Consider the following 19367-nt stretch of genomic DNA (forward strand, 5'->3'; position numbering starts at 1 on the left):
TTCTAAATTTTATAGTTTTCACTGACCTCAAGTTAAGCTTTCTATTTTAAATGCAATATCTTCAAGAAAAATGGAGGAAAATTGTGTAATTATTGAATTGAACCAAGAAAAAGAGGAAAAGTTGAGTGATGAATTATGTTCCACACAAACGGAAGATACTATCAAAATGGAAAGAAGCGAGAAAGGTAAGCAATTATTTTTATTTTCTCAACCATCTTATCCATCTATTCCAGAACAACAAAATCTCCAAATGTCTCTATAGTTCACTTCCTTATGAATCCTTATTAAAGTTAACACGAAATCTAGTAACTAGGCTTTTAGGGCACTTCGCGCCCAGCTTCTATTTTAATTGTGAACATTTTCTCTTTGTATACTTTGTAGAACAAAAACAAACAAAATAATGGATTTGCAAAATTTGACAAAAATCCAATTTTGCTGGAGGCAAAGTTTTGAAATTTTGATCCTCAATAAACTTTCCCATGGGTCACGTGATGTCCCACACAAAATGTGGGCCCGATCGTTTCAGCCGTTTTGACGTTTATTGGATACAAACAAACAGACAAGCAAAGTGTATATATAGAAGAGGTGCTATTATCATTCTATCAATATTTAATAATCTATTTATTATTATAGAATGTTCTGATTATGAGAATATAGAAACAATCCAAGGATATAATCTTTTTAAACAAGAAATTGTTCAAGTCTCCGATGCTGTCAACCTTCAGACTGTTTTTGTAAAAGAGGATGACGTCAAGATTGAAATCAAAGGTAAATCATTACTAATTTTCTGCATTTTTTAAAGTGGGTTATGCTTTTTTAAAACTTTAAAAAGGCAGACCACAATTTGGAATTTGTTATTATTCATTATTAAGTCATTTAAAGATCTCAAAGCTGGCTCTCAACCGTCAATTTTTCCGTTATTATCTGTACTGCTAAATAGAAATTAATACATAATCATCAGAAAATTGCTTGAAAATTGCAGATTTCAGATGTACAGAGCTTTAGAAAAAAGTTTAGAAAGGAAAAACATTTTGTTTGAAAATGATTTAAAATTACCAGAGAAACAATAAATTTCAGTTGATTTTGACTGGTGGTGTGAATTAGATATGTTTTTAGGACAAGTTCTGGAAAATTATATTTCAATCCCCAAGACTGAATATTCCTGTTTTGAATGCAAGTATTTCACTTGTAAACGAACAAACTTTATGAAACACATTGTGAGTAAACAGGATGGACAAGTTAAGTATCCCTGTGACAAGTGCAGGTACATCCCTGGATCAATTACAAATTTAAAGTTGCACATTAAAAGAATTCATAAAAAACTCGGCCAAACCTGCGAAAAATGCGGATGTATTGCATCCACACAGAAGGAACTAAAGAAGCATGTTCAGGAGTGCAGGGTTGTTGTCAAATTTCCATGTGAAATGTGTGATTTTTCTGCAACAACTTTAAAAAGGTTTGAATATCATGTGCAAAGAAAACACACTGAAAAAGGGTTTCCATGTTCCGAATGCAAATATGCTGCAAGCACTGAAAAGATTCTGAAAAAGCACTTCGAGACAAAACACCTCGTCAAGTATCCATGTGATCAGTGTGATTATGTGGCAACTACGCTAGTGTTTCTGACAGGACATAAAGAACGGAGACACGAAGGGTTAAGGTATTTGTGCGATAAATGTGAATATTTTACTAACACTGCAAGAAATCTAAAGATTCACAAAGATGGAAAACATGAAGGTTTGGGTTTTCTGTGTGATAAATGTGATTACTATTCCATCACAGCATCAACTCTAAAGCTCCACATGGAAAGTGTGCATGAAGGGGTGAGATACCCCTGTGATCATTGTGAATATAAATCAACCTCTATGGGAAGTTTGAGGGTTCATATAGCAAGCATTCATGAAGGAGTAAAATATCCCTGTGATAAATGTGAATTTTCTGCAACATCAAAACGGATATTAAAGGGGCATAAGCAGAATAAACATGATGGAATTAGACATCCCTGTAACTCTTGTGACTACATTGGAACCACTGCAAATCTTTTAAAGCATCACATCAGGAAAAGGCATGAGGGATTTAGTATTCCATGTGATCAATGCGAGTTATCGGTATCCTCTCTTCATAGTTTAAAGAGACACAAAATGGCTAAACATGAAGGAATAAAGTATCCCTGCAGTGAATGTGGATTTTTTGCATCATCAAGCTGCATCTTGAAAACACATAAGTTGAATATACATGACGGGGTTAGACATCCTTGTGATAAATGTGAATTTATTGCTACTACAGCCAGAATTTTAAGGCAACATCTGAAAAGAAAGCATTAAAATGATTAATAAATGTTATTTTTTCAGATTAAAGGGACAGTAAAGGAAAAATTAAAGGGGGTATAGGCTGAAAGCTAATCACTTTAGCTCTTGATCGTGACCCATGAAAGTTTTATCTGATGTTCCTGTCTCGAGAAATTGATATAAAACTGTGTTATAATTATACGAAAATTCATATATGTAAAATTTTGAAAATCTGAAACTTAAATCACGTGACCAGAACTATCACCAATGGCAGAACAGTATACTGGTCACGTGTCTCCGCCTGTATCACGTGATCACTTTACTGCACTGCCATTGGTGGAATTTCTGGTCAAGTAATACGGACGTAAAAATAATATTATGAATGAAATCTATTGAAAATAGAAACAACAAATATAAAAGTAAACCTAAATTACAATTAGCTTTCTCTGGGATATCATCTTTTTTAGATTGGTTGCTGTTTTTCTGAGCATGGTCTGTTTAAACCTACTATTTCTATACGAAATTGTATATATATGCATTTTCGTACAAGTTTGAAACAGCTTTATATCAACTCTCGAGTTAGGAACTTCAGATAGGCGTCTCAAGGGTCTCGATGAAAAGCTAAAGTTATTAGCTTTTAGCCTATACCCCCTTTCATTTTTCCTTTACTGTCCCTTTAAACACTTTTTTTAATCTGTTATTGATCTAAAACAGTTGCCAAATTAACACAAATGTATCCCTATCCAATCTATCCTATCCTATCCTATCTTATCCTATCCTATCCTATCCTATCCTATCCTATTCTATCATCCTATCCTATCCTATCCTAGCCTATCCCATCCCAATCTGTCATGCATTCACCTGCTGATCAACTGACAGTTCATTGCTTCTTCAAATCTTGTATTTGTTTTCTATCTAGTCCATATTCCCATCCCACCCATGTTATCATCCCTGTGTGTAGTATCTATAATCTATATTTTTCAACACCTTAAGATCCACTTTCCCTATTTTTAACTCTACCCCCCCCCCCCCTCCAAAAAAAAATGTTTCTTTTTCATCAGTTGGAATTTTTTCTATTTAAGAGGGCAAATCAAGTGTAACTTCAATTATTTTTTTGATTTAATTTTTTTATGAATTTCTGTATACTTTTCTTGTTTTCCTTTCCAAAAAAATGTCATAATTTTGTATAAGGTTAAATTGAGCATTGAGAAACTTAAAACAAATATTGCTCATACTTTTAAATTTGAACTTTTGATTTTGCACACAATTTTGCACACAGTTGAGATCTCTCAAGATAATGTGAAACTACGATCTAAATCCTTATTTAATATGATAAATGTGAACATGTGTCACACAACGCCAGCCATTTGAAATATCATATTAAAAGCAAATATGGAGGTAAATGTTTCCATGTACCCAGTCCAGTGTCATTTTGTTACGGTAATCGAATCTTATCTAAAGAGCACATGATAAATCAACATGAAGGGGTGAAATTTCCATGTAGTGAATGTCCATTTGTTTCGTCTTGGAAACAGTATCTCAAAAAGCACAAACAAGAAAACATGAACACATCAGATATTTTTATATTGTTATGTTTCCAAGGACTATATCTAAGGATATTATCAGAGAATACATAATATTTTATGTTTCCAAGGACCCTATCTAAGGATATCATAGGATAATACAGATTATTTTATGTTTCCAAGAACCCTATCTATGGATATTATAGGAGAATACAGATTATTTTATGTTTCCAAGGACCCTATCTATGGATATTATAGGAGAATACAGATTATTTTATGTTTCCAAGAACCCTATCTAAGGATATTATAAGAGAATACAGATTATTTTATGTTTCCAATGACCCTATCTAAGGATATTATAAGAGAATACAGATTATTTTATGTTTCCAAGGACCCTGTCTAAGGATATTATAAGAGAATACAGATTATTTTATGTTTCCAAAGACCCTAACTATTGATATTTTAAGAAAATACAAATTATTTTATGTTTCCAAGGACCCTATTTAAGGATAATATAAGAGAATACAGATTATTTTCTGTTTCCAAGGACCCTTTCTATGGATATTATAGGAGAATACATATTATTTTATGTTTATGTTATATTGTTATGTTTCCAGAGACATTATCTAAGGATATTATAGGAGAGTACAGATTATTTTATGATGACAATTAAAATTTAATTGTTAACGATTTTTATGGCTGCTTTTTTCATGAATGTTATCCTTTTTAAAGATTTTTATATTATTTATGAAGGGTTCTAATTTTTTGTTATTTTTTTTGTTGCATTTTTTTGCCTTTGTTTTTTATTTTGATTTGGACATGCACTCTATAAATGTTGGGTCACTTGAAGTTAGGTCAAGCTTTAACACTCAACAATCCCTTTTCAGAAGATTAGCAAGAACAAAAACTGGCGATTATCTCTATATTTCCTTGAAATTTAAAAACTATTTTAAAATATCTTTAAATCAGAAAATATGGTGTTACTCAATGAAAATTTAAACCAAGAATTGTTCTATTACTTTTAACAATAAACCCTTTGTTATTTTTATATAATTTTTCAGAAAAATGGAAAGATTTGTAAAAGAATTGTAAGTGGAAGATTAAGAGAAGAAACGGAAGAAGAGATGGACGGAAGTGTGTCTCCCAAAAAAGAAGAGGATTTTACTCCTAATCAGCAGACAGAGGACATGACGATTGAAAGCTTGGAAGTTAAGGGTATGATTAGAAGACTAAAGAATTTTTCAAAATGAGCTTGCCTCCAAAATTTGGTCTTTTAATAATTAAAATGTATTGCACCCCCATGCCTTTACTTCTATGGCCTTTTACTAGGGGAGGGAACGTTTCGGTAATGTTGATCCGCTCTACTGCCCATCCGTCCTATTGCCCATCCGCTATACTGCCCATCCGACCTACTGCAACATCTGACCTACGACAGCTGTAGGTCGGATGGGCATATCTTCTTGCCCATCCGACCTATTCAGCAGCTTTTGTCATGCCTATAGCGCAGTAGGGTAGAAATAAATAATTGTAGCTGTCGGACGGTCAATATCAATTTCGTAGGTCAGATGGGCACTTTTTGTAGGTCGGATGGGCAACCACGTGCTTGTAGGTCGGATGGGCAGTAGAGGGGATGGGCGTAGGTCCAAAAATACACCATCAACGTTTCTCCCCCAACCAATATTTTTGAACCCTAAACTCATTTTTTTTACAGTTCTCCGACGTATGTCTTTGATTCCTAATTTACATTAAAGTTAGCAGTACAAGTTTTTTAAAAATCAACTGGTTTCAATCTTTTTATTAGGGTTGATATTTAATATCTTTCTCTTTCAGTTGATGTATCTATAGATATTGAAGATCTACCATTGGAATCGGAACTTTTATGTGATAGATGTGAATATGTTACATCAAATGCTAGCGACCTAAACCATCATATCAAGAGTCAACATGAACGGCTAAAGTTTCCTTGTTCTCAATGTGATTTTGTTACTCCAAATGGACCATATCTAAAAGAGCACATCAAGAGTAAACATGAAGGGGTGAAATTTCCTTGTGATAAATGTTCATTTATCTCGTCAACTAAAAAACTACTTAAACGCCACAATGATGTGAAACATGAGCACATCAGACATCCATGTAACCAATGTGAACATAAGGCATTCAGTGTTGGAGATTTAAGAAAACACATTTTGATGAGACATGTAGGAGTAAGATATCCATGTGATAAATGTGATTATTCTGCATCTCAATTAAGCAACCTAAGCGAACACAAGAAGGTTAAGCATGGAGGAGTAAAATATCCTTGTCCAATTTGTGAACATACGTTGAATACCCATGGGGGTTTAGTAAAACACATTACAAGTAAACATGAAGGGAAAAGGCATTTCTGCAAAAAATGTGACTTTTCTGCTACTTCCGTAAATAGCCTTAATATTCATATTCGGAATAAACATGAAGGAGTTAGATATTTTTGTGACAAATGTGATCATGTTTCGACGACAGTTAAAAATCTCAAAACGCACATTGATAGTCAGCATGAAGGAATAAGATATCCTTGCGATAAATGTGAATATGTTGCAACAAGATTAAGTTACTTGAAGATTCACATTGAAAGTAAACATGAAGGGGTGAGTTATCTTTGTGATAAATGTGACCATACTGCCTCTACACCAGGAAACCTCAAGGTTCATAAGAAAAACAAGCATGAAGGATTTAGATTACAATGTGATGTATGTCAATATTCGTCAACAACTGCCGGTGGTCTAAAGAAACATGTTAAAAGTAAACATTAAATGTATTTGAGCAGCTGCACTTTTTTAACATACTATTAAAGGCGGCCAGGTTGGTCATAATATTAAAAAATAGTTCATATTTGAATTTTGTTTTCGGTTGTTGGAATTTTGGCAATTTGAAATTATTTATTATTGTTTCGTTTAGTTATTAATACATTAAATAAATGACATGCACAAGGAAACCCAATGATCAACACTCAACAGGATTAAATTGTAAATTATTTTACGAGAATGGCCATTCTGGGTAATTATGTCAGAGGGGTTTTAAACAGTAAGCGGAGAGTAAAAATCCTGGAACAAAATTATAATGTGACGTCCTGAGGTTTTTCTCAAGGACTTTGGATTCGCAGATATGCAGAACGATCATTGACATAATGTCATAAATGCATGAGGGTTAATAGACCTGACCGCAAAACTTCCAGAAGAAATTCTGTGTCTTATATATTTCTGGGAATGTATAATGTAAATAGATAAATAAATAAATATACGCATTTAATTGATTTAGGAGGCCTGGAGGATTGTAAAAGTTTGAACTTTTGATTTTAATTGTTTTTGATTTAAATTTTTTAATTTTAACCTAACCTTGTGGAAAGTTTTAAATAAAAGTTATTTAAGAGGTGAAAAAGAACAAAAACAAATGCTACTAGCTAAATAATGACTAATTTTGTTCCTATAATAAGCAACTATTAATTGATGCTAGTATAAAATCCAGATATATATTATTGTTTTCCAATTTAATTTTCCTGCTGTCCCGAATTTTCTGTATTTTCCTGCTGCCCTGTATTCACTTTATTTTCCTGCTTCCCTGTATTTACTGTATTTTCCTGCTGCCCTGTATTTTCTTTATTTTCCTGCTTCCTTGTATTTACTTTATTTTTCTGCTGCCCTGTATTTACGTATTTTCCTGTTGCACTGTATTTACTTCATTTTCCTGCAGCCCTGTATTTATTTTATTTTCCTGCTGCCCTGTATTTACTTTATTTTCCTGCTGCCCTGTATATACTTTATTTTCCTGCTGCCCTGTATTTACTTTATTTTCCTGCTGCCCTGTATTTACTTTATTTTCCTTATGCCCCGTATTTACTGTATTTTCCTGCTGCCTTGTATTTACTTTACGTTCCTGCTGCCCTGTATTTACTTTATTTTCCTGCTGCCCTGTATTTACTATATTTTCCTGATGCCCCGTATTTACTGTATTTTCCTGCTGCCTTGTATTTACTTTACGTTCCTGCTGCCCTGTATTTACTTTATTTTCCTGCTGTCCTGTATTTACTTTATTTTCCAGCTGCTCTGTATTCACTTTATTTTCCTGCTGCCCTGTATTCTCTTTATTTTCCTGCTGCACTGTATTTACATTATTTTGCTGTGTTGAATAAGGCATACATCATAGCTATTTAATTATATTCTCCTTTGAAAAATATTCTTGTATACATTAATTTACATTGTTTTCAAAAAAAATATAGCTAAAAATCCCAAAATAAGAGTGGGTAAAATTTGTATTTGTATTTCTGTTGTAGAACTCGAGTCCAATAATATTATCTAAAGTTGTATTTTTTTTTTAAATGTGAACAATGAACATTGTACTTTGTACTGTTTGCAACTAATTCACTTCAATAGCTGATAACTGGAAGATGTTAATGAATTCTGTTCAAACATAGATCCAAATTTAGAGTTGTTAATCGTTTTTGAAAACGATCGTTAAACGATCGTTATTTGTTTTGTTTTTCAATTGCTTTTAAGAACAATAGTTTCCTTTCGGAAAAAAATATCGTTTTTAAAAACGACCCCACTCGTTTTGAACTTTTAGAAAACGAATAACGATTGTTTCTTAAAAGGATCGTTTTTATAAAAACGATTTGCGACAGTTTTTTATAAGATTGTTTTTAAAAAAAAACTATCGCTTTTGAAAAAAAACGATCTTTTTTGAAAAATTATGTTAACGATAGTTATCAAAGGGTCGTCAAGGGTTGTTGTTAACAGTCCTTTTTGGAAAAACGATCGGTTTGAAAAATAAATTGCATGCTTTAATGAATCTCGTCTTACATGAAGTTAAACAGTTGTGGGGGTTCAGGTGCCCTTCAGGTCGGTTTCCTCTCTCTTTGTTAACGATTGACAACGAAACGAGTTTTATAAAAACGATCGTTTTAATAACGACCGTTTTTCAAAGCGATCGATTTTAAAACGACCATTTTTAAAAATCGAACTTTAAAAAAACAATCGTTTCGTTTTCGATTTTTCGTCATCGTTTTCGATTTTTCGTCATCGTTTTCATAACGAAACCATCGTTTTTAAAAAAAAAATCAAAACGCTTACATCCCAAAAACTAATACGGAATTTTGAAAGCTGACCAGTCACTGTGTCTGGCAGATTACTACGGCAGAGACTAAAATGTGAAGTATTTGAAGAGAAGTTAAACATTTATTATGAACATTTAAAAGATGTAAGTTTACAATTCTTTAGTCATCAACCAACTTCCTTTGCATCGGTTGTAAACTTGTCTCCAATTATTCTAAAAAATATATATTTTTAACTAAATTATGTTTAAAAGTGTTGCATTTATTTGTTAAATAATAGATTGAGCAATGTTTAGAGAGGGTGGAGTTCACTTAAAGTATGACGAGTATAAAACATAATTTGTATAAAGAGTACAACTAAGCAGGGCTTACGATCTACAACATTTTCGAATCCTGGATCCGGATCCGAACCTGCAAAAATTTTCGGATCCAACAAAAAAATGCAAACAAATCTTTTGCTCTCAAAATTCAAATTTGAAATATTAAAATATTTCCTTATCTCTGAAGGTTTAAAAAAATGGCAAAAAAAGATGAAAAATTGTTACAATATTTTTCTTCTGTAAATCTTATCTTATCAGTAAATCTTAGAGAAATATTCATGACCTGGATCCGGATCAATTTTTTGCATTGCGGATCCATGAACCGGATCCGGATCTGCATCAAAATCAAATGAATCTTAAGCAGTAAGCACTGCAACTACTGTATTTTCATAAATAGTTAAAGGAAATTAAATAAAAGTTTAATTCGATGAAAGAGCGTTTATATTTTTTTTATTCATTTAAACGTTTGAGGATTAAACCAGGGATAGCTTTATTACTTAAGATTTCGAGTTCTAGAGAAGCCACAAACATTCCATTTAACAAATGGAAGTTAAAAAAAAAAAACAATCAGCTATTTTTTCACAGATTTGGTGTTTATGTTCTTTGTAATAGTAGCATTGAAGACAAGATCCATGTTTATATCTTACCAAGCCATCTACAGTAATCTGAAGGCAGGAGAGAAGCGAGAATCCTAGAAGCAGGCCAAGTAGTCCTCCAATACCATTTATTAATTCCCATTCATCATAAATCAAAGTTTCCTCTTTAACCTGTAAAAGAGTTAGAATCAGAGGCCGAATTGAAAGAATTTAAACCGCGTCACTGAACCGCAAAAACCCGGTTCCAACTGAGCGCCGGCTCAAAACTGAATACAATTTTAAGTGGAACCAACAATTTTTGAGCCTAAGTCTCAAATCTGAGACGCGGCTCAAATTTCTTAAATTCGGCCTAAGAACTATTTAATATATTAATCATCTTCCATTTTTTGCTGTCTGTAGTTATGAGCATTGTGCAACTTAAGTTGTATTTTATTTTTGAAAGATTCCACAACAGTCTGGAAAGTTTTTTTTAAATATCCCATTTTTTATAATATTTAGAATTTATGCAAGTTTTAAATAGGTTTTTTTGGTAGTTTTAATTATGGTAATTTGAAATTATTAACATGTAATTTTCTTTTAATTGATTGATTTAAGAAATTAACAACTTGCACAAGTAATACCAATGTTTAACAGGATTAAATTCTTAGTTTCTTTCATAATTTTTTTCTCAATAAACTGTAGGATGGCTATTTTAGGTACAAATATATACACATTTTAAGGGAAAGAAAGAGATAATCCTGAAAACAAATGGTTTTAATGTGATTTGCTGGGGTTTCGTCACTGAATTGGGGATGCAGGTCTGCAGTAGGATCAAGGAAAAGATGTCCTTGATGCACAAGGGTTGATAGACCAAAGCCTAAAAGATTCCAAAAGAAATTCTGCAGCAGAACGAACTTCGGATCGTATATTGCATTAACAAAAACAGTTTGACCAATTTCAAAGTTATTTATTCTAAATTTGCTTTCCTTATATCATTCCAAATTTTGACCTTAGAGAAGAAATAGGCAAAAATTGAGTCCCAAAAAGGAAGTTTAAAAAATATTGTTTTTTGTTCGTTTATCCCCTTATAATTTCTCTACGGATAAAGAATAATTTCATTGTTTTGTAAAAAGAAACTTTTACAGAGAATAGTTTTGAAATGTTGGAACCTTCCCAAGTTCACAACATTAGTAATTGGTGTTTTCAAGTCCAAAATCCCTCAAATTTCTAGACAACTGACCCATGCTAATGTCCATCACTAGCTATACGATCATGTTGACAATAAATTCATCTTGAAACCTTGCTTCAATAGATGTCGTCTTGAAATTGAATCCCCTCCCAAACCCAATCTTTTCCGTCAATAGATGACAAATCCGTAAAAAGTGAAAACACGTTTTAAATATAGAAATGCTTAAAATTTGTTATTATCGCTTTAAACAATAATTTTTGTAACCATACGGGTATTTATTTTTCAAAAGGTTTAATTTTACTGATCCTATCAACCCCTCATTTCCCCCTACCTACTGGAAACTTGTAAGTTTGTTTAAACAAATATAACGATTTATACCAACATTTTAACTACTAGATAACATTGTTACACATGTTTAATATCTGTAATTTATTACAGGTTTGAAATACAGATTCTTTTGTGTTTGCAACTTGTGTATGTAGAGAGGAGAGGGGATATCAACCTGAGCAAGTTTGAGCCTGTTTTGATCTCAACAGATCAATATCCAGATTTCAATGTAATTTTAATCTTACCTTTGACAACTATTTTATCGTTTTTTGTTTCAATATAGTTAAGAATTAGTGGTTAAGATAAGATAAGATTATTTGGTGTATTTCACACAAGTGTCCCGTCAATATCCCGTGATAATTCATGTGTTGTCAAGGTGAATGTCGACGATTTGATCACGGGTCTAGGACCAAGTTTTTACTCAGTGAAAACTTGAGTTTATTTCATGAGATGAACAAGGGATTTTTACATGAGAAAATTATTTTCTCCCATCTACTTAAATTACATTTTTTAAAAACCCCAGGAAAGAGAGGGGATATTTAATTGATTTCTGATATATAAATATATTATGAATTAACAGTATATAATTATTACAAAATGTTATGAAACTAAACATTTTAGTTTATTTCTTTTACATCAAACATCTTGAACATGTAAACTTTAAACTATTCTTATCACAAAGTGAAATTTCAAGTCTGAACAATGTTCAATTATGTTAATGTGTTCATAATTATAAGAATTCTCCTTCCTTTATGTATCTGAAAGATCGATATTCCAAAAAGGGGTTGTTGAGAAATTCAATACAAAGTTCAACTTGAAACTTTTCTATACTCTGCTCATGCTTGTTTTAACCTGAAAACTGCATGTAAGTTAAAATATTTCATTTTACTACAATAAACTTTTAGTTTCTGAAAGATGAGCAGAGACACCAAGTGTTATGATTTTGCAACTTTATTAAAAATGAAACATCAAGTTCTTCCCGTGATATATCAAATATTTTACGGGTGATAGTTATAAGAATTAAAATCTAGATATTCTGACATTTATACATTACTCATGATTAACACATTGGAAATAGGTAAGATCTTGCACTGGTATCTTTGCTTATTTGAGCACAACATGTGAAAAACGACAAGAATTGAACTATAGAATTATCTCAAAAATATTACACATGATAATTACAAGAATTAAAATCTAAAAATTCTGGCATTGCATTACTCTAGTTTAACACGATAGGAATTTGCAAGATCTTGCACTGGTTTATTTTGGTACTTGTACAGCATGTGAAATAACGCCGAGAATTTTCAAAGCATAATTTCGCATTTTTTACCCGTGCTGTACACAGGAGGAATCTTCAAGATTGTGAAAAGTAGATATACCACGAGTATAACACAAGGAGGGGCCGTGAATTAATCACGTGAATTATCAACCAGTTTTCCATCATGATAATCTCGTTTAAAACCTGGTGTCCTCTTGGGCCCAGCCCTGGACCTTTTAATGCAATTTTCTAAGGATCCATGTGAGAGATATTTTTTCTCATGTTAAACATGGTTGCCTTAAAGGGGAGTTTAACCCCTGGAAATTTGTTAGCAAAAAGTCGCTGGATCAATGAAACCCTCTCACTAACTTTAAGATGTGAATATTTAATGAACTTATAGTTTATAAAAGTTCTTAACCAGAGTTCGCTGTAGGTATGAGTTCTCTCCAGGCATGACACCGGCGTTTGCCTATAAAAAAGACTAAAACTGGTTTGATGCTGGTATTTCTATCCACACAGCAAAAAGTACATATCTCCTTCAGGGGCAACTCAGCGAACAGGCAATGATAATCCAGGGGTGGCTTACTTTCAGATAGAGACTGATTGGTCGTGAAACAATTTTTAAGTTAGATGTTGGATTGTTTAGTATACAGAAAAACTAAGAATGATTGAAGGTTTCTAGGTTATCATCTAATGTTTCAAATATTTTTTATCAAATACAAAATTATATGCAAAAATGTTAAAAATCAAAAGTTCAAACCTAAAGGAAGTTTTTAACAGCACGGAAAATCTCTTGATGGATTTTTCTGTTAATTTTGTTTGACCTCTAACAAAATTCAATTACTAGGTCCTCACCCAACCTAGCTGATGGAAACGGACCAATGTGTTTTCTAACTCAAAAGTTTTCCGACCTAAGATTGGGCGCTACACAGAGGCGTATTCAGGGGGGGCTTTGGGGGCTAAGCTCCCCCCTGGACCAGTGAAATCTATTGATTTCAGGGGGTTTTCAGGCCCCAACGGGTGCTGAGCCGGCCATTTTCAGGGTGGCCAAAATGTACGGATTGTACGGATTGTACGGATTTTTTATTTTGTAACCCTAAAATTGTACGGATTGTACGGATTTTTTTCAAATTGTACGGATTGTACGGATTTTTATCCTGGAAATACACCGGTTTTTTTTTATTTTCACTCATTTCAGCAAGTTTTTCATGAAAATTTCAAAAAAAAATCTCGTCAAAATGAAGTTAGTTTAACTTATTTTCTGCATTCTAAATAATATTAGATTGATTAACGTTTCAATTGACAATCAAAATTCATTCATAATTTTCGAGATCCCAGAAGTGTTCATTTGAGAATATGTTCCAGAAGTGTTCATTTGAGAATGTGTTTATCTATCTGTCTATCTGTCTAGCTATCTGTCTAGCTAACTGTCTAGCTATCTGTCTAGCTAACTGTCTAGCTATCTGTCTATCTATCTGTCTATCTATCTGTCTAGCTTTATGTCTAGCTATATGTCTAGCTATCTATCTAGCTATCTGTCTATCCATCTGTATATCTATCTGCATGTCAGTTTATCTATCTTTTTATTTATCTGTTTATATATCCTATCTGTCTTTCTGTTTATCTAGATGTGTATGTGTCTATCTGTTTCTCTGTCTATCTATCTGTCTGTCTGTTTATCTATCTATCTATCTGTCTCTTTATCAGATCTGAGAACATCCTCTCAGGTTTCTTCCGTTTATCTGTAAATCTTTTCATTTTTAGTTTAATATTAACTTTCTTTTAATTGAGTGTGCAACCCCTGTACCACGCTTTTTTTAAATTATATTAGATCCTAAACCTGTAAGATATCTAGATGCTAAATACTTCCGTGATAACTCGACTCAAAGTCTAATTTGAATCTATATAACTCTGTCTCAGCCAAAACTCAAGGCTCTCTATACTCAGCCAATACTCAAGGCTCTATACATGTCCGTATTAATCAACGAATCCTATTGAACTGATTTATTTTATATACAGGTGAATGAAACTGACTGGGCTAGCCCAGCAGAGTCAACATACAGATAATTAAGATATATATATATTACTAGCAAAGATAACATAGATAGCATTACACATAGATAAAGATTATATTACAAATCCCACAAGGGGAAGTGTCAAGGTTATCGTTTGTAACCGATCCAACAATAATGTGACATTTATAGGCTTCCAACATTCGGTACTAGCATTTGTACTTGGATAGTTTCTGTTATAGAATTCTTAAGGCTTTTGAGCAAAGCCCTGTTCAGGGTAATCATCGTACTCCGAGCTCCTACATAACAGAACAGATCCCTTGCTAAAAAACTATCGGAGTTTCTGTGGTCGGAACCTCAATCCTTTTACATAATTCCTCGTACACGTTTTCGCCCTTTCGACGGGCCAGCCACCCAGGTTCACGACTTAAACGATAGAGATAATCCTGATCGCGTGTAACATCAAGCCAGGTCGTACCATCTCCACGTTCTACCCTGTCGTTAGGATTGCTCAATGCACTGCAATCCTGATGTCCCCGACAACACAGGGTTTGGATCAGATATTGGTCACTTCTCACGTCCAAACTCAAGGCTTCAAGCAGTTCAGCAGCTCTCTCATCAGAGGTGGTTGATGCCGTGCCCGGAGAAGTATGATGTATGATTAATTGAGGACATCCAGGCAATAATAAAACATCTGTCTTGCTCTCGTTATACAGCATGGAAAGGTTGTCTGATATCCTCCTACTGGTCTCTTCAGGCTTTAGGCTTACAGGCTGGATCCTCTTGACGGTGCAGGCTTGAACTTGATCATCCAGCAAGTAGAGCTGAGGACAGTTATAACTCCAGTTTTTCGAACAGTCAGTGGGGAATGAAATTCCGGAGTACTCAGCAGATATCTTTCCCCCTATAGTCCTGATATAAACTTCATGTAGCTGGTCGAGCATAACAGGGGTGGTGCAGTCGAATGACTGGCTCTGGAAAGCTGACTCCCGCCAGTCTGAGTTTCCTTCCACCTTCAAAATTGACACAAGTAACAACATCATGGTAATCATGATCCTTAATACTCTCTTACTCCAGGATGACTGAATCCTCCTTGGCCTGCTATGCAACTGACTAACTGTGTCTGTTGTATGATTTGAACTAGCAGAGGTTGCAGCTGCACTCAACCCCGCAGCTGTGTTGCTGTACCGGCCGGTATTACTGCTACTCGGGCCTGGTATCAAGGTTGGAGGTATCGCCCCGGCTGTGTCTCTGTTCCCGGCCTGCCTGCCCAACTCTGCAACCGTGTCTGGGGGTAAATGTACCAGCAGGTCTCCTCTCTCGTCCCTGATTGGTTCACTCTCGCCTTTACATTCGCAGCTGGCCAATAAACAATTCGCCGCCTTTTTACACTTCTTTGATTGGTCCTCAAGGTCCCAGCTGTCTTCGTATTCTTCATAACTTACCGGTGTAATATCCTGTAAACCCTGCTTTATCCCTTCTCTCCTTCTCAATTTGCCGTTGCACTGGTTTTCTACACACTCTGATTGCCCCCTCTTTACTCCTGTAACCCCCTCCTGCATGTATACATCATTCTCTGCACCCTCTGATTGCCCCCCCCCCCTGTTCCATTGCCCCCCTCTTGCATGTCCATCTCATTTTCGCAGGCCAGGGTTGGCAGGGTCGGTTCATCTATTTCTTCTAATCTATTATTGTGCTGGGTCTCCGCCTCTCCGCCTTGCATTTCCACCTCTCCGTCTAAATCTAGAGTTGGGTGGGCTACCCCCCCTCCTCTTTACAGCTGGATGTTATCTGGGTCTCGCGGTCAGTCTGTCTAATCTCCTGTGGTTCTGTCTGGCCAGCTGTCTCCCTTCTGTCCCCTGGGTCTTGTCTTCTCTTTTCTGACTGTCTCTCTTGATTCTTTATCTCTTCTGTTGTCGGTTTCTCTAGCTCCGAGTTAGGAATTTCTGTAATCTCATCTCCCCCTTGAAATGCTGGGTGAGGGGGGTCGCTGGGTAATCCGTGCACGTTGTTTTCCCCCCTAAACTCCTTGAGAATGTCTAGACTCACTATCCTCGGTTTCCCTTGCTCATATACAGTCATCACATCGGCTAATGCTGACGCCAACAATCTTACAATTTTATAAGGCCTCGCCCAATAAGACCTGAGTTTGTCACAACTGCCTGGAATGATCTTGGGGTCAAAGATCCATACCCACTGTCCTACGTTAAACTGGTTCAAGATTGGCTTGTAATATTGAGCATTTCTCCGCACTGTTTGTTGTTGTCTCTCTCTCATCCCAGCATTAGCAGTTTGAAACCTTTCTAGTATAGTCTCTGTCCAGGCAGATACATCCTTCTCAGCATCCGGTCGTGGGATTGGGTAAACCCAGTGGATGGGAACTATCGCTTCCCGTCCAAATGTTGCAAAGAACGGTGTCTGGCCTGTACTACTGTGTACCGTAGTATTATAGGCCAGACAAGCCGCTTTTATTCCCAGGTCCCATTCATTTTGCATCTCCCTGCCCATAGTCCTCAAAATACCCACTATTGTTCTATGCCATCATTCCACAATATTAGATGAGGGGTTATACGGGGGGGTTCTTGTATGCAAGATCTTTAATTCACTAAACAATTCAGTCCATAAATTGTTTACAAACTTGGCTCCGTTATCGGAATGAATTTGGTTTGGCAGGCCGAATACACTGAAATGTTAATGTATCAGAACTCTAGCCACAGTGCCTGCTTCCTTGTTGCAAATCGGATATGCACTTGCAAATCTGGTAAACCCATCCTGTACCGTTAACATATAACGATTCTTCCTCACTGTTTCTGACATTGATACTAAGTCTATGAAAACTTTCTCACCTACATTGCCCACTGTGCTAGGCTTGTGGGGCCCTCTCTTGGTTTGAATACTCCTTTCCTTAGCTAGGCAGGTGTTACATCGATCCACCAATCTACGGATTTTCTCATGTGCAGACATTGCAAAGAATGTTCTCTGGAACTTGTCTAACGTTCCACCCACACCTCTATGTCCCCCAGCCATGCCTTATGACAAATCTTAAACACTTCCTCTAACTTCACTGCTGGTACACAAACACGTAATGCATCATATGGCTTGGCTGGATCTGTGTGACGGTTGTAACATAGGATTCCATTATGCATCACTAACAGGGTAGGATTAAATATCTGTCTCACTGATAGTACTTCCTGTATCTCCCCCCTCACATCCTGCATCTTGGGAACTTTGCCACTTAAAATCCATTTGATCACTTCCTTCCAAACTACATCCTCTTCCTGTAACTTCCTCAGTTCATTTCCCTTTATTATCTCAAATCTTGTCTCATTACTTAGGTTGTGAATAGCAGGCGGATATCCGGCAAACTTCCGCCTCACTTTTCCTATTTCCACGGGATTTCCTTCCAGTTTGTATGCAAAAGTTATCTTCATCTCTCCCACTTCGTTTGCTTCTTGGTACTCTTCGTTTTCTTCTGTCGTTGGCTCATCTAAATGCTTGGCCCTAGATAAAGCATCTGCATTAACGTTCTCACTTCCTTTCTTGTGTATAACAATGAACTCAAACTGTGCCAGTTCCGCGTACCAGTGTTGAAAGATAGTTTCTTCTGATTTCAAGTTCACGATATACTAGCAGCATCAGTGTAAACTAGAGAGGGGGGGCCGGTACTTCAGAATATGTTCCCACTTCTTCATACACTTCACCAAGGCGAGCAACTCCCCCTTGGCGCTGGAATAGTGTCTCTCATAATGATTACACTTCCGCCCCCAACATCCCAGGAAACGTTCTACTCCCTCTTGTTTCTGAGACAAAACTCTAGCAATATTTAAAGACGACCAGTCCGTAGTAAGGATGAATGGTTCATCTGAATCAAAGTCTGGATAGGCTTGTATCCGCCCTGCTGAAAACTCCGCCTTTAACTCCATAAAATCCTTCTCCATATCTTCAGTCCATACAAATTTCTCCGCCTTCATCCTGTTGGTCAAAGCTGAGTACCTAGGAATAAAACCTCTGTAATAACCCGTGAAACCCAGAAATGACGACATTTCCTTGCAGCTAGTGGGCCGTGGCCAGCTCTGTATATCTTTCACATATTGATCCAACATCTGTACTCCGCCTTGACTCACTTTATGTCCTAAATACTCGGTTTCTGTCTGAAATATCTTGGTCTTCTTAGGTTGAATCTTGATCCCTGCCTTGGTGTGAGCCTCCACGATGCTCTTCAGATGCTTCAAGTGGTCCCAGGTGTCCATAGAATACACCAGGATGTCGTCGAGATATGATAACCAGTACTCCACAGGTAAATGGGCCAGGGCTAGGTCCAACATCCGGCTGTAGACACTTCCGGCATTTGACAGGCCAAAAGGCATCCGGATATAACGAAATGTGCTGAAAGGACTAATAAAAGCTGTACAATCCCTGCTCCCCTCTTCTATCTATATCGCGTGATATGCCCCGCAGGCGTCAATTGAGGTGAAGATTTTTGCACCCTTCAACTTTTGTAGATTTTCCTGAATATTCGTCAGAGGATAAGCATCATTAATTGTGACGTCATTAAGCAGCCTCAGGTCAGTCACCCATCCATCCTTCTTCTTCACCGGAACTAGTGGTGATGCCCAGGGACTATTTTCAGGTTCTATAATCCCTTGTTGGATCCACTCTTCCAATTGTTCTTTCAAGTTTGCCTTTTGATCAGGGTTCAAGGGTCTCACTTTAGATCTCTTAGGTACTGCCCCAGGTTGTAGTTCTATCCGCAGCTCCAATAAATCTGTTTTCCCATAATGGTTAGGATGAA

General features: G+C 35.7%; 3 protein-coding genes across 5 annotated transcripts; 2 read left to right on the forward strand and 1 right to left on the reverse strand.

Moving 5' to 3' along the window:
- The first annotated feature begins 43 nt into the window (after positions 1-43).
- On the forward strand, positions 44-4365 carry LOC111711592 (zinc finger protein draculin). Of its 3 annotated transcripts, none has more exons than XM_023485984.1 (5): positions 44-185; positions 634-768; positions 1117-2352; positions 2965-3241; positions 3568-4365. In XM_023485984.1, the coding sequence occupies exons 1-3, from the start codon at positions 71-73 to the stop codon at positions 2322-2324; spliced, it is 1458 nt and encodes a 485-aa protein (XP_023341752.1). In that variant the 5' UTR covers positions 44-70; the 3' UTR covers positions 2325-2352; positions 2965-3241; positions 3568-4365. The 3 variants fall into 3 exon arrangements, with proteins under 3 accessions (XP_023341752.1, XP_023341755.1, XP_023341754.1); XM_023485987.1 differs by having other exon boundaries at positions 2965-3229; XM_023485986.1 differs by having other exon boundaries at positions 2965-3229; positions 3583-4365.
- Positions 4366-4558: 193 nt separating this feature from the next.
- LOC111711593 (zinc finger protein 711) lies at positions 4559-7091 on the forward strand. The gene is made up of 2 exons (XM_023485988.1): positions 4559-5026; positions 5642-7091. The coding sequence occupies exons 1-2, from the start codon at positions 4936-4938 to the stop codon at positions 6598-6600; spliced, it is 1050 nt and encodes a 349-aa protein (XP_023341756.1). The 5' UTR covers positions 4559-4935; the 3' UTR covers positions 6601-7091.
- Positions 7092-16333: 9242 nt separating this feature from the next.
- On the reverse strand, positions 16334-17083 carry LOC111711606 (uncharacterized). The gene has a single exon (XM_023486003.1). It carries the CDS (start codon positions 17081-17083, stop codon positions 16334-16336), a length of 750 nt encoding a protein of 249 aa, XP_023341771.1.
- Between the last annotated feature and the right edge of the window lie 2284 nt (positions 17084-19367).

This window comes from Eurytemora carolleeae, unplaced genomic scaffold (assembly GCF_000591075.1).
Source record: "Eurytemora carolleeae unplaced genomic scaffold, Eaff_2.0 scaffold184, whole genome shotgun sequence".
In the NCBI taxonomy this organism is placed as follows: domain Eukaryota; kingdom Metazoa; phylum Arthropoda; class Copepoda; order Calanoida; family Temoridae; genus Eurytemora; species Eurytemora carolleeae.

What these genes read in the sequence shown, in the direction of transcription:
- LOC111711592 (XM_023485984.1), top strand. Translation starts at nt 71, where the DNA reads ATGGAGGAAAATTGTGTAATTATTGAATTGAACCAAGAAAAAGAGGAA. An exon ending in AATGGAAAGAAGCGAGAAAG is followed by an intron (nt 186 to 633) that starts GTAAGCAATTAT and finishes TTATTATTATAG; the next exon opens with AATGTTCTGATTATGAGAAT. An exon ending in CGTCAAGATTGAAATCAAAG is followed by an intron (nt 769 to 1,116) that starts GTAAATCATTAC and finishes ATATGTTTTTAG; the next exon opens with GACAAGTTCTGGAAAATTAT.
- LOC111711593 (XM_023485988.1), top strand. Translation starts at nt 4,936, where the DNA reads ATGGACGGAAGTGTGTCTCCCAAAAAAGAAGAGGATTTTACTCCTAAT. An exon ending in TGAAAGCTTGGAAGTTAAGG is followed by an intron (nt 5,027 to 5,641) that starts GTATGATTAGAA and finishes TTTCTCTTTCAG; the next exon opens with TTGATGTATCTATAGATATT.
- LOC111711606 (XM_023486003.1), bottom strand. Translation starts at nt 17,083, where the DNA reads ATGGGCAGGGAGATGCAAAATGAATGGGACCTGGGAATAAAAGCGGCT.